The sequence below is a fragment of the Podarcis cretensis genome (assembly GCF_951804945.1).
Source record: "Podarcis cretensis genome assembly, chromosome: 8".
NCBI classification, from domain to species: Eukaryota; Metazoa; Chordata; class Lepidosauria; order Squamata; family Lacertidae; genus Podarcis; species Podarcis cretensis.
In genome coordinates, this window is record NC_137177.1 from 92,100,992 (window position 1) to 92,113,629 (window position 12,638).

The 12,638-nt window shown below is 50.0% G+C and overlaps 1 protein-coding gene across 6 annotated transcripts in view; it reads right to left on the minus strand.

Annotated features, from left to right (window-relative positions):
• FAM178B (family with sequence similarity 178 member B) overlaps positions 1 to 12,638 on the minus strand; it is a 209,065-nt gene that overhangs the window by 133,978 nt on the left and 62,449 nt on the right. For all 6 annotated transcript variants that reach the window (XR_013842003.1, XM_079988992.1, XM_079988991.1 and 3 more), the window contains one exon: positions 8,444 to 8,525. Coding sequence is in view for 5 of the 6 variants with exons in the window: in XM_079988992.1 (XP_079845118.1) it covers positions 8,444 to 8,525 (82 nt within the window). In the remaining variant the exon portion in view is untranslated. The remainder of the gene's footprint in view (positions 1 to 8,443; positions 8,526 to 12,638) is intronic.

The following is a 12,638-nucleotide window of genomic DNA, read 5'->3' on the forward strand; positions in this document are numbered from 1 at the left end:
TGTGTGCATTATAGGGAGGCAGAAGGAGTTTTATATATTGCTATAGATTCCGGGGAGACCCCACACCTAAACCCTGGATGGAAATTAATAAATGGAAGGGTTTTGATGAATTGGGATAGGATAAAAGTACAAGCCATAGGAGCCAACTCTTAGGGCCTGAGGTCCCTTTGCCCCCCTCCTAAAATATTTGAAGGGGCTGGTCCTCCAAAAGTTGATGGGCATTGCCATTCAATTGGTGTCTGTGCACCACGTCATGTGACTGATTATGCAGGGGGACAGGGCTTACTCGCCCCCCAAATATTTTAGTCAAGTTGGCACCCTGGTATAAGCTGGGCCGACTTAACAAGACAAAAGGGGTTGATGGGCATCTGAGAGGAATCCTTTGGCCTGGGGAGTCAGATGGTGCCAAGGTGATGGGATGTATGTTTGAAATGACAGGAAGAGAGTTTTAGCAAGGTGTTCTGGGAAGAAGTGGGGGAGAACAAGGTCTGGGATCCATCTTGGACAGGCTGGCTGAAGGCTGGCTGGGAGAGATGCCCTGGACAGCTGCACTTGTAGCGGACAACCCCTCTTGAAATGACCAAGCTGTAAGATCTGGACTCTCTCCATGCAGACGGAAGGTGTAAATAGGTGAATAAGCCATAGTTCTTAAATCTATGAAAGTCTCTGCCACATCTTCAAATCTCCAGAGGAGCACAGACCCTATGAGAGTGCCCAGGACCCCCTGGGATCTCACCAACACTCGGCAGAGAGTAGGGTTGGCACCCAACTTTCGGAACAATATGAAGGAATCAGAGGCTATGTTGTCAGAACCTATGGGGCATTGTCTCTTTGTGTTACTAACAGGCAAATGGGATTACTCTAGTCCAGGGGGTCAGCAAAATTTTTCAGCAGGGGGCTGGTCCACTGTCCTTCAGACCTTGTGGAGGGCCAGACTATATTCTGAAAAAATATATATGAATGAATTCCTATGCCCCACAAATAACCCAGAGATGCATTTTAAATAAAAGGACACATTCTTCTCATGTAAAAGCCTGCTGATTCCCAGACCGTCCGCGGGCTGGATTTAGAAGGTGATTGGGCCTGATCCGGCCCCCGGGCCTTAGTTTGCCTACCAATGCTCTAGTCCTCCACCCTCTCTCCCCAAAGTGATCATCCCATATAACTAGTTGCTGATCAGAGACAAGTCAATTTGGAAAAACAGCAGCAGCCCAATACTTGGCCTCTGACTTTGAGAGCAATTTTATTTGCTTGTTTTTAATGTCCTCAATGGCTACATATTCCCTGTGGTGCACTACCAGTGTATTAGAGCAACCGACCAAGGATGTGCTTTTGAGAGGGTGGGGTGAGCACAACATATTTGCAGTTACAGATAGGTAGCCGTGTTGGTCTGCCATAGTCAAAACAAAATTTAAAAAATCCTTCCAGTAGCACCTTAAAGACCAACTAAGTTAGTTCTTGGTATGAGCTTTCGTGTGCATGCACACTTCTTCAGATACACTGAAACTTTACGCCAAAGAATAAACGGACATAAATCTGACATCAGGAACCACAAGACAGAGAAACCAGTAGGAGAACACTTCAATCTCCCAGGACATTCTATACAAGATCTCAAAGTAGCTGTTCTATTACAAAGGAATTTCAGAAATAGACTGGAAAGAGAAGCTGCTGAATTGCAACTTATTACCAAACTTAAAACCATGGAGAGACCTGGTCTGAACAAAGACATTGGATTCTTATCTCATTATACATGACAAAGCCATTTTTCACCTTCTCACCCCTTGCTTTTTCCTGCAAGACCTATTGCAGTCGTTAAGAGTCGTCAACAGGCTCATCACAGCTATCTGCCAATCACCCAATCCCACCACCCTTCTGAGTAATACCCCTCCCCACCTTCTCACTATATAGAAGGGTCTGGTGACTTCTGTTTCAGTGTATCTGAAGAAGTGTGCATGCACACGAAAGCTTATACCAAGAACTAACTTAGTTGGTCTTTAAGGTGCTACTGTAAGGAATTTTTTTATTTTGTTTTGACAACATATTTGATCATCTAGGCAGGACTTGTTTTTGCTTTGAGCTGCAGTATCCCACTGATACTGGGGAACGCAGGTGGCGCTGTGGGTTAAAGCCTCAGCGCCTAGGGCTTGCCGATCGAAAGGTCGGCGGTTCGAATCCCTGCGGCGGGGTGCGCTCCCGCTGCTCGGTCCCAGGGCCTGCCAACCTAGCAGTTCAAAAGCACCTCCGGGTGCAAGTAGATAAATAGGGACCGCTTACCAGCGGGAAGGTAAACGGCGTTTCCGTGTGCGGCTCTGGCTCGCCAGAGCAGCGATGTCACGCTGGCCACGTGACCCGGAAGTGTCTCCGGACAGCGCTGGCCCCTGGCCTCTTAAGTGAGATGGGCGCACAACCCCAGAGTCTGTCAAGACTGGCCCGTACGGGCAGGGGTACCTTTACCTTTACTATCCCACTGATATGAAGGTCTGCAAGGGGGTGAGGGACCATGAGCCTGCGTAGCAGGATAAAGGCAGGTGAAGACAGATGCAACTTTCTCAGAGCAGAGGGCGAGTGGCATTGAATCCGAAGGTGCCTTTCTCTCTCCAGGGCTCCACTCTGGGGTGGAGGTGAGGGGGCACATCTTTTGGTCTTTTCAGAAAGCCACTTCCGGCCTGCCCAGGAGGTGGGGTTGCGGGCTTCACGCCCACCCCATGTGAGCGGGGGCTGGTCCCAGCCCCTGCGAGAGCAGGGGAATCCCGGTCGGGTCTGCCCCCCCCCCGGCCAGCCAATCAGCTGGCTGGCTGGGGGGCGTGGCCTGCCCTATTTAGGGCCGGCGCGGAGGGGGCTCGCCCTCTTTTCGGTGCCCGATAGCCATGAATAGGGCGAGGAAAGCCCTGGATCGGGCAGTGGTGCGTAGAGTGGCGGCCCTGGGGGGGAAGGTCATTGAACACCCGGGCATTCGTTTCAACTGTGAGGCCCTCTACCGGTTTGATGGCGTGCATCTTTCTGATGCTGGAAATGATATTTGGCTGGGGGATATAGCTAAGGGGATTAGGGATTGGTTTCAGGCATGAGAGTATTGGCGGCGAGTGATTGCTCGTGTGGCGGTAGGCATTGGTAAGAAGGGGTTAAGAGGATGTGTGTGGGGGGGGAGGAACGCCATCACCTCCCCCCAGCGACCGAAGGGTGGTCCGTTAAAGGACTCCGGGGGGCGTGGCCCTGTCCGAAGCCTATGGAGGTGAGGGCCAAAGGCACGCCCCAGAGCGGTGACCCGGGGGAGCTCCTAGTCGACGTGCCTCGGCAGGAGACTCCCCCGATATAAGGTTATCCCTTCCCCGTGTCTCCAGCAAATGGGCTGGAGCCGGATAGTCGTTAGGACCAATGCCTAAGCCAATGCCTCTCATTCCTGAATTCAATAAAGTTGTGGCCTAATTTGCCCAATTAACCTTAATTATGGTGTCTTGTGTCTTTATTTACCCTGGTGGGGGGCGGGAACTCGCCACGCAATGTGTAAATCTGAGTGAGGGAAAGACTGCTGTGGACAATATAAATCAGTTAGCTCCTATGGTGTCCCTAATATATAGATTTCTGGAGCAGTTTTGCGATTTCTTGCAGCTTTTGGTGCTGCTGTTTTTTAAAGCTAACGCAAAGGATGAATGCATAAACATGCACATGCTGTAATGACAATCATAGCAAATAGCTCACATGAGGTGCTGGCTGAGGGACAAGATGGATGGCAGAAGCAGAACGTGACTTGTAGCGATGCACTTTTGAAAGGCAAGTGGCAAAGTCAGGCTCACACCGCAAGTGAAGAGCCCACTGCTAAAATGTCATGTCTTTTTTCACCCCCAATGTGAGTCATAGGTGAGGCGCCACCATCGGTTACGTCCCTCTCTGCTCTGTTTGCTACACACCTGGCCACTCTGTAAGCAGCTGCACAGAAGCACACTGAGCTGGAGGCTCTCTGCCACTTCCTGACGGCCGTGCACCAACCCTCTCCCCTGTGGACAGCAGCTGTCAGAGGCTGCCTGCACACAGAGACCTTCCCTTTGCAGAGGGCAAGTCCACCTCTGGTGTAGGCACAGCTGCAGCCAAACAGTGGCATAGCTGTCAACGTTTCCCTTTTTTAAGGGAAATTCCCTTATTCAGAATAGGATTCCTCGCCAGAAAAGGGAAACGTTGACAGCTATGAGCAGTGGTGAACACCAGAACCCATTGTGGGGACCTTGAAGGAGAAGGGGAATTAAGTCCTGGCTTGGGGGAAAGCAGGAGAGCATTTGCTGGCCCAGGGGAGAGGCGATGGGGATGGGTGGCATCAGAGAGAACGGAAAGCAAGAGGAGGACGCTGTAAAGTTCTGTCACTTCCCAAACTAGCATGGCAACAAAAAAGGACAAAAAAGTTTGGCATTGCCTGGAGGGAACAGAATGAGGCAATAAACCAGCCTCCCCAACCTGCTGTTTTCCAGCTATTTTGGAATGCAACTCCTGTCAGCTCCAGCCAGCACCGTCACATAACCCATGCAATATACCTTCTGCAGGGAAAAGTGCACGTCTGCACTGCAGATTAAAATCAGTTTTATAATCTCATGTTCCTCCCTGCAAGGAATACTAGGTGCGCAGGTGGGTCAGGGACTGATGAGAGAGAGTTCTGAGCACCTTTACAGAAAAGTACAATTCCAGGTCTGCTTGGGATGGAGAAAAATTGTCAAAAGAATGGCTCATATTTCCAAGTGCTGACATACTGATAGTTAGCTAGTTTGGGTCTTAAACTACTACAACTGGCATGGCTTCCTCTCACTCCCTGCCGTTTGGTAAGGGTGCAGAGAATACTGTTAATATCTCTCTAGACCCCAGGCCTCTCTACAAAGAACTACAACTCCAGGGTTTCCAGCTGGGAGGGAATCACTTTAAACAATGTTAAGTCTATGGTGTGGATGGCCTCCTGGGGCTTCCATGCAGAATGTTCTACATTAGAACCAAGAAAGTCTTGCTGGATCAGGCCCATGGCCCTTCTTGTCCAGGATCCTGTTCTCACCAGTGGCCAACCAGATGCCCATAGGAAACCCGCAAGCAGGATCTGAGCACAAGAGCATGTCTCCCCCCTGTGGTTTCCAGCAACTGGGGTTCAGAACCGTGGCAGCAGAGCAGAGCCATTGCGGTTAGCAGCCCTTGATAGCCCTTTCATCCATGAATTTCTCCAGTCCTCTCTTAAAGCCATCCAGGTTGGTGGCCATGACGGCCTCCTGTGGCAGGGAGTTCCATAGTTTGACACTGTGCTGTGTGAATAAGTTCTAGTAACCTAAAGCTTGCTGTGGGAGTTTCCATTGAAAGGGGTCATCCAATTGGCAGTGTCATTTGATCTCCCTTTACCATTCTGCAAACTCCAATTTTTAAAATGTAATTTAATTCCCTTGGCTCTACTCCTCCTGCACCCTTCCTGGGTTGTGCATCTCCAGTAAGGTGAGATTATTATTATGAATTAGCAAAACTCAGGGCTTCCCCATCTCTCCTGCACATTCTGCTGTCAATTTGTGAACCTTTACTTTTATGTTATTTATTTCTGGGCTGGCAGCACACATCCTCACATCTCAAAGCCCATGCTCTAGCCCTCATTCAGCTTGGTTTAGGGGGGAAAGGAGGGGAGGGATACAAAGCAGGTTGTTATTTACAAGTAGACCACTACTGGAGCTCAATGTGGGTTACCTTGCAATTCAAGGAAAGAAGGCTATACATGTTGGCAGTTTCCTACTCCTGAAGCAAAACAAGATTTTAGTTGGATAACTCTTGCAAACGTTAAGCATGTCTGTAAGTGCTGCTACTAGATCTTTGTGGGAAGGAGGAAGGTGACTGAGTTTGTGCAAACGATTGTAAAACTAAGACAGGGCTTGGGCCAAAAGGAGGAAGAGAACTTCTCTTTCTCTCTCTCATATACCCACATACCCCACAACCCCAACCATTCACAAACACAGGCTCTACACCGAATTTGCACCGGAGAAAAGCAAACAAACCTCCTATTCACTTCAGTGGGATATTGCACAAGTGGCCCATGCACACACATTCCCAGCACAGGGCCCCAATCCAGATCTGAACCACAGTTGGCAGGCCAAGAATTGAAATGCACCCCCCACCCTCCTCCCAGGACCCTGATTTCCTTGCAGAGAAGGAAGGAAGAAAAAGCCCTCCCTGCACAACCAGCGCAGAAGCAGAGGAGGCTGGGCTGGGTCTGGAGGGGGATCCTGCCAAGGCTGCCTTGGGGGGCCTGCTGGCTTGCGCTTCCCTGTCTCTAACCTTGGTCACCTGTGCGGAGCCCGACCAAGACAAAGGGACAGGCTTTGGGCTCCAGCCAATGCAAGGATAACAAGGCTGGGCTGGGGCACAGATTCTGATCATGTGGAAGCGTCACTGTGAAGACGGGAAGCTTCCCGACCAAGAGGCTCTGGTCTGGCGCCATGAGCGACAGCATCTTTCCCTCCCTGTTTGTGTCTCTTCTTTCCCTCAGCGGCTGACAACTGCATGAAAGCATAATCCCAGGTACGTATAACCTCACTGGCTCCGGCTGCTCCTTCCCCACCTGGAATTCCTAATCTTTGTTTGCGGCACCGAAGTTAATTGCCGTGGAGGAGAAGAGGAGGAGGAGGAGGATGTAGCAAACAGGAGATTAAGACTCCCTCATCTCTGGTGCTGCCTTAGATGTTTCTTTCTGTTTGAAGTGTTCCTCTTCCCCCACCCCAGCCCTGGAAGCTCGGAGGGAAACAGGGAAGTCTTTGCATGTGGAGCAGCAGCCAGAGAACAGATGAGAAGCTCGCTAAAGTAAGCAAATTCCCTAGGAGAGAAGCACAGAATATCTAAAGCAGGATCAGACATCTTTCTGTGGCTGCCCACACAGGCAATGAAAGGCTGCTCCCCATCCCCGGCGCACACCAGATGCTAATCTTCCCTGCCTCCCCTTCAACAGAGAGTTGCTGCCGAATCTCATCAAAAGCAAATCTTTTAGAAATGAGTTTAAATGGTTTCTGCTCCTGCAAAACAGCCGAGGAATTGAAAGGCAGCCGAGAGTTTTGTAAAGGCAAAGTTTCTATTAGCGTGTGGCCAGAGTGAGGGGTGTGGCCTAGGAAGAGGGGCGGGGTTGAGGAAGGGCGGGGCTAGGCATGGGGAGAAAGGCGGCACAGTTCAAATTTTAATCTGCACTTTAAAAAACAATATGCTGAAGCACAGCTGTCCTAAAAACTGGCACTTTGAAAATAACCTACAAAATGCATTACGAAAAATGCTCGCCAATGATGTGCATCTCAGGCAAACTTGCACACAAAAACATGAACATTAGGAAAGAGCTGCACTAAAGTGCTGACAAATTTTCAAGAGGGCTTTATGAAATAAAATCACTAGTACATAAATGTGGAGAACCAAACTTAAGACTGCCAAAATGTGAGGGGCAGAGAAACCAAAACTGACAGTCGCCCATCCCTAGCCATCCTCTAGCTGGCCCTGAAGAGGCTCCGGGACCAGATGGAGAGACCTGGAGGGGCACATTTGGCTGCAGGTCTTGAGGTTCCCCACCCCACCCCTGCTGCCTCGTGAGGCATCTCCCCCTGTGTGCGAGTGGAAGGCAGAGAAGCCACGGCAGCCCCCTCCCAGCTACGCCCACTGAGCCCCCTGGCTGCAAGGCAGAGCTGTGGGGCCTCAGCCCGCTCTGCACCCGCTAAGCAAGGTTCAGCCAGGGGCAAAACAAGGCTTTATTTCACCTGGGCCAAAGACCCAGTTGGGCACCCCCACCCCCACGTGCATTTGCGTCCACACACCCACAGGCTGGGAGCCTCAAGGGCACCCCTCTGGAGGCTTCCCCCGGGGCCAAAAGCCTGGCTAGCCCTCTGGAAGCTAAGGCTCTGGATTCAGCTGCCCAGTCTGGTCAGTGCCTGTTCCGGGGAGCGGCTGCGGAGTGTGGGCACGGAGAGGCATATTGTCCTTCACCTCAAGCAGCAAAATGTCTTGAGCCAACCCTGGGTGCGTGGCCGGGTTTGCATGCAGAAGGTCCACAGCATTTCCAGGTAGGACTGAGAAAGACTCCCCGTGTGAAATCCTGGAGAGCTGCTACCAGTCAGTGTAGGCAGCACTGAGCTAGATGGGGCAATTGCTCTGACTCTGATTAAGCCAACTGTCTGTGTTCCTAAAGTGGTCTCTCACACAGGCCGGGAGCTGGGGTTGGTTGTGGCTCCCTGCTGAGCACATGCCCCGGAGGAAACCCGAGTTCACTGCTGTGTAGTGTGTGAAATGGACCTTAGACCCAGTACAGGCAGGAATGGAATAAAACAAAAGGCTCAGGTTGCCTGCAGCAGTTTGGAACTTCTTCCCCAGCCATCCCCAACCTAGTGCCCTTCAGACTACACCTCTCATTTCCAGACAAGTACAGCTTCATCTTACAAACTGCCCCCTCACACAACCCCACACTGACCGGCTGAGGCAATCTGAGGAGCGCTGATTTCCCAGAGAGTTTGGAAGGCACCTGGTGAGGCAACTGGGCTCCAAGACATCAGCTGCAAAAGAAGCAGGGACACACCATCACTCGGAGTTATCAGCTGCCTAAAAGGTCCCCATTTAAAAACGTAAATACATTATGCCATTAAAAAAAATAATCATATAAAACATTAACATACAGTGCTGGCCTATCAGTCACAGTCACAGGAAGCAACAGAAAAAACACCAAGTGAAGCACTCTAAAAGGCTTATGTAAGTGCTGGCAAGTATTATCACTTGATGGCTGCAACCTCAAGTGACGACATGCAAGTGTGGAGGAGCTACCTCTACCCAAACATCGTAGGCAGCATTTCCTTACCACCAGATCTATCACCTCACACAGGTGGAGCCCGGCTACCCTTGGCTGCACTTCACCCCAGTGGAAGACGCTGGAAGCCAGAGACAGCAGGATGTGCCAGAAGGAGTGGAATTATGCATTGCACAGCAGCAGAGGGCAGGGATGGGGAATCAGGTTGGTGATGCTTCCCTCGTGTGGAAACCTCCTTGAATCCACACAACCAGCACTTTGTAGGGGAAAGTTTTAGCACCGCCTCTCTCCACACGTGCTAGCTCACTACAGAAGGAGGCACTTCTTCACACAGTTGGACTATAGAATTGGCTGCCACAAGATGAAAAGGCAATGAAAACAATGAATGAGATTCAAGGAGGATTAGACAATTTCATGGAGGATAAGACTATGGAAGGCTGCTAGCCATGATTGCTATGTTTTGCGTCTGCTGGGGAAGGCAGGGGTAGGCCTCTGAATACCAGTTGCTGGAAACCACGGTGGAGAGAGTCCTGCACTTCAATAGGGAGAAAGCCACACTTGCAGAGCTCAGGCGATGCTGGATTTTGGCATCAACGTTGGCCCTTGAGGAAAGAGAACTGCCCAGGTAGGAGAAGTGATCGACATTTTCCAACTTTACACCAGTTGGATTTGTGACACTGCAGAGGGGTTGTTTTGTGCTTGTTGGTGCAGCATTTTGTTTTTTGGGATGTTGAGCAACAGGCCAAGCTTTTTGTAAACTTCTGCAAATATATTTAGGGTGGCTTGAAGGTCATCCTCTGAGTGTGCGCACACTACATTGCCATCAGCATACTGAAGTTCCTCTGGGCACCTCAGTGAAGGAATCTGGTCACTGGCGGGGGCCATCGCAGCAGTCCTGTGGGGCGCCCTCCTCAGTCGGCTGGCAGCAAGTGCTATTAGTCCCTTACCAAGGGGGCAGGTGATGTGGGGAGCCAATGCAGCTCCTTTCCCAGGGTGCAAGGGAGCCTTGGCACATCTCGGTTTCAGCACCCAACACCTCCAAGTCAGGTTGCCTGAAAGTGATCACTGCCGGTTAGTGTTGGTAGTACTGGGCTATATGGGCCGATGTTCTGAAGTGGTGTAAAAAAGCTTTCTCTGTTCAGTCTGGAACTCCTGTGCTCTTGTGCAGCTCCTCTTGGTTCCAGCAGTGCTTGACCTGGAGCAGCTCCTGCCTTGTGGTGGTAACAGACCTGCCAACCTTGACAAGACCCAAGACCCACCACGTGGCAGAGCTCTGCCTGGAGACTGGAGCCTGCCCAGAAGCTGGCTGTCCCTGCTGGCGGCTATCAGCACCCCACTCTTCCCACAGCTCCTAATAAGATTTCCCTCCCCCAACTCTTCTTTTATCTACCTCCTGATCTCTGTTCTGCCAGGGTCAAACCAGCCGCTAAGCTTGGACTGGGCAACCTCAGGACTCCTTTTCATGTCCCTCTCAGTCTCCCTCTTTCATCCTCTTGCACTCAGTTTCGCACTGCTGTGGTGGAGCACATCTGGCCAGGCTCATTAGACTGCACTTAATTGCATTTGTCACAGGCCTGCTGTTTGACTGCCAGTGCAGCTCCAACCCTGCAATTTAGTACCTGGGTGCCTCTTTCTGTGTGGCTTAAACAATTAGGCGACTCCATTCTTAGGCCTGGAGGAGGGGGAGCCAGAGGGATGCAGCAGTTGGAGAAGGGGTGTGTGCCCGCATAGCCACTTATGGGGAGGCGGGGAGCTTGGAGCAGCAGCAGGACCAAAGGCCCTCCCAATTCCCCTCTTGTCCTGGGCAGCTGGGTAGGCCTGCAGCATGAATCCCGTTGGGATGGCAGTGAAAGACTCTCCCTGCAGTGCTGTATGGAAGAAGGGAAGGTGAGAGAGAGCCAAAGACGGGGAAGTGGAGGTGGGAAAGCAAATGAGAAAGAGACAAGGAGGAAGGGAAAGGAAATGCTGGCAGAGTGGGAGGGCGGGGACGGGGGGGGGGGGATGCAATTCAACTCAGTTCTCCGTTGCAGGCAAACTGATGAAATCCACACTTTCTGAAACAATATGTGAATTGTAACACAGCCTTCCTTTGAAATCCACACTTTCTAAAATTTGTCATGCAGTTCTCTAGCCAAGTAATGTGTACAAAAATGCATATAAAATGTCTAAATCAGTGGAAATACCATATAAAAATCCATTAAGTTATGGAGAAACTGCTTGCAAAAATATGCATATTTATCAACATTGCATAGAAACATACATATTAGGGGAAATTTAAATGTGTTTTTTTTTAATGGAAATTGCTGTGGGAATGTGGAGAAATGAATTTAAGATTGGGGAAAATGAGGAAATCTGATAGATTTGTTCATCCCTCCATGACAGACAGGGAAACAGAGCCAGAACAGAGATCTAGGAAGCTATACTCAAAAATGCCATGTCCTGTAACATGGTGGCTTGTGAAAAGCTTATGGAGTACAACAAGGTACTCAAAACCCAGGGACAACAACCACACGATAATTGTCGCTGTCAGGAATGGGACAGGGGAGAAAAGTATTGGAGTTTCTAATGCTCACTTGTGCTGTAGGAAAACCTGAAAACATTGGGGGGCTAAAGGTGAAGACTGCCCTACAAGCAATGCTCAGTTGCCCCAGACGTTTTCTGGTTTGCCCTTGGATCCCAGAAAAGGGACGAGGGACTCCTTCACTTCATGTATCATTCAGCTATTTTCTGCTCTAAGTTGGCCCAACAGACCCATATTGCTTCCAAATCTCAGTTACAGAATTTGGGGGTTCTGGTAGTAGAATTTGAGTTGACCGCACAGGTAATTTTGGATCCTCTTTAACTTGGTGTATGTGCTGGCAGAGCAAAGGAGATCAGAAAAGCACCATGAAGAGGACAATGGGCGGCCAATCCACACAGGGCACTTCCAGTTCCAGTTCCCTATGAACTCAGTGCTGCTCATCTCAGGCATGGGATTTTTTCACAACATCCACACAGCCTCCTCCTCATCAAAATGCCATTCCACATTCCATATCTCCTCCCAGTCCTCTCTCAATCTGGATTTACTGTTTCCATGGGGCTGAGTAACTGGATTTCCCCTGGAAATGGTAAATCTGCTTTAAATGGGAAAATAATATGGGAATGGCATACTGAGGAGGCCAATGCCATGTTGATGGTGTGCAAAACTTGCATGTGTCAGCAGCACTGAGCCCACATGAAACTCTGCTGTGTGGAAATGCCCACAGCAGACTCAAGTCGTAACAGCTTTTCCTAGACGTCAGGATCTAAGTTAGGAGGGCTGTTTGTCTGAATGGATAGAACTCTCTGCAGAAGAACTCAACCAAAGCAAGGAGAAGGGTTTCATACAACCTTCCTCGTGACATGCTAACTTTCTATGCAATGACAGGCTTGTTGCTTTTTCTGTTACCAAGCTAAAACATGACCCAGCTTATCTCATCTTCCAAGGGAATGCACTTTTTGGTATTCTTTCTTCACCTATTAGGGCTAGACACTTGTGGGTTTGGAAAAACAAACAAATGCACCATTGTCGTCATGATGTTCTCAAGAGTGCCATCAAGGGAGAAAAAGCAGGGGTGTGTGAAGATGGACGTGTTTGAAAACAAGGAGTATGAAGGCAGAGCTGCAAGCCTCATCCCTTTTTCTGAGCCAAGAACCTGTTAACAGTTCCCTACTCAGCAAGGTCTTTTCGTTGTTCTTGCAAGAAGCCAGAACATAGGAACTTTCACCACAACAAGACACAGGATTTCCAGAAACTGAGGTCAACCTGGCATGAGGTGGGTGCCTTTGCTGTAATAACAGCCTGTGAGGTAGTTGGAGTGAGGCATCTTAATACCTGATGCAGAAA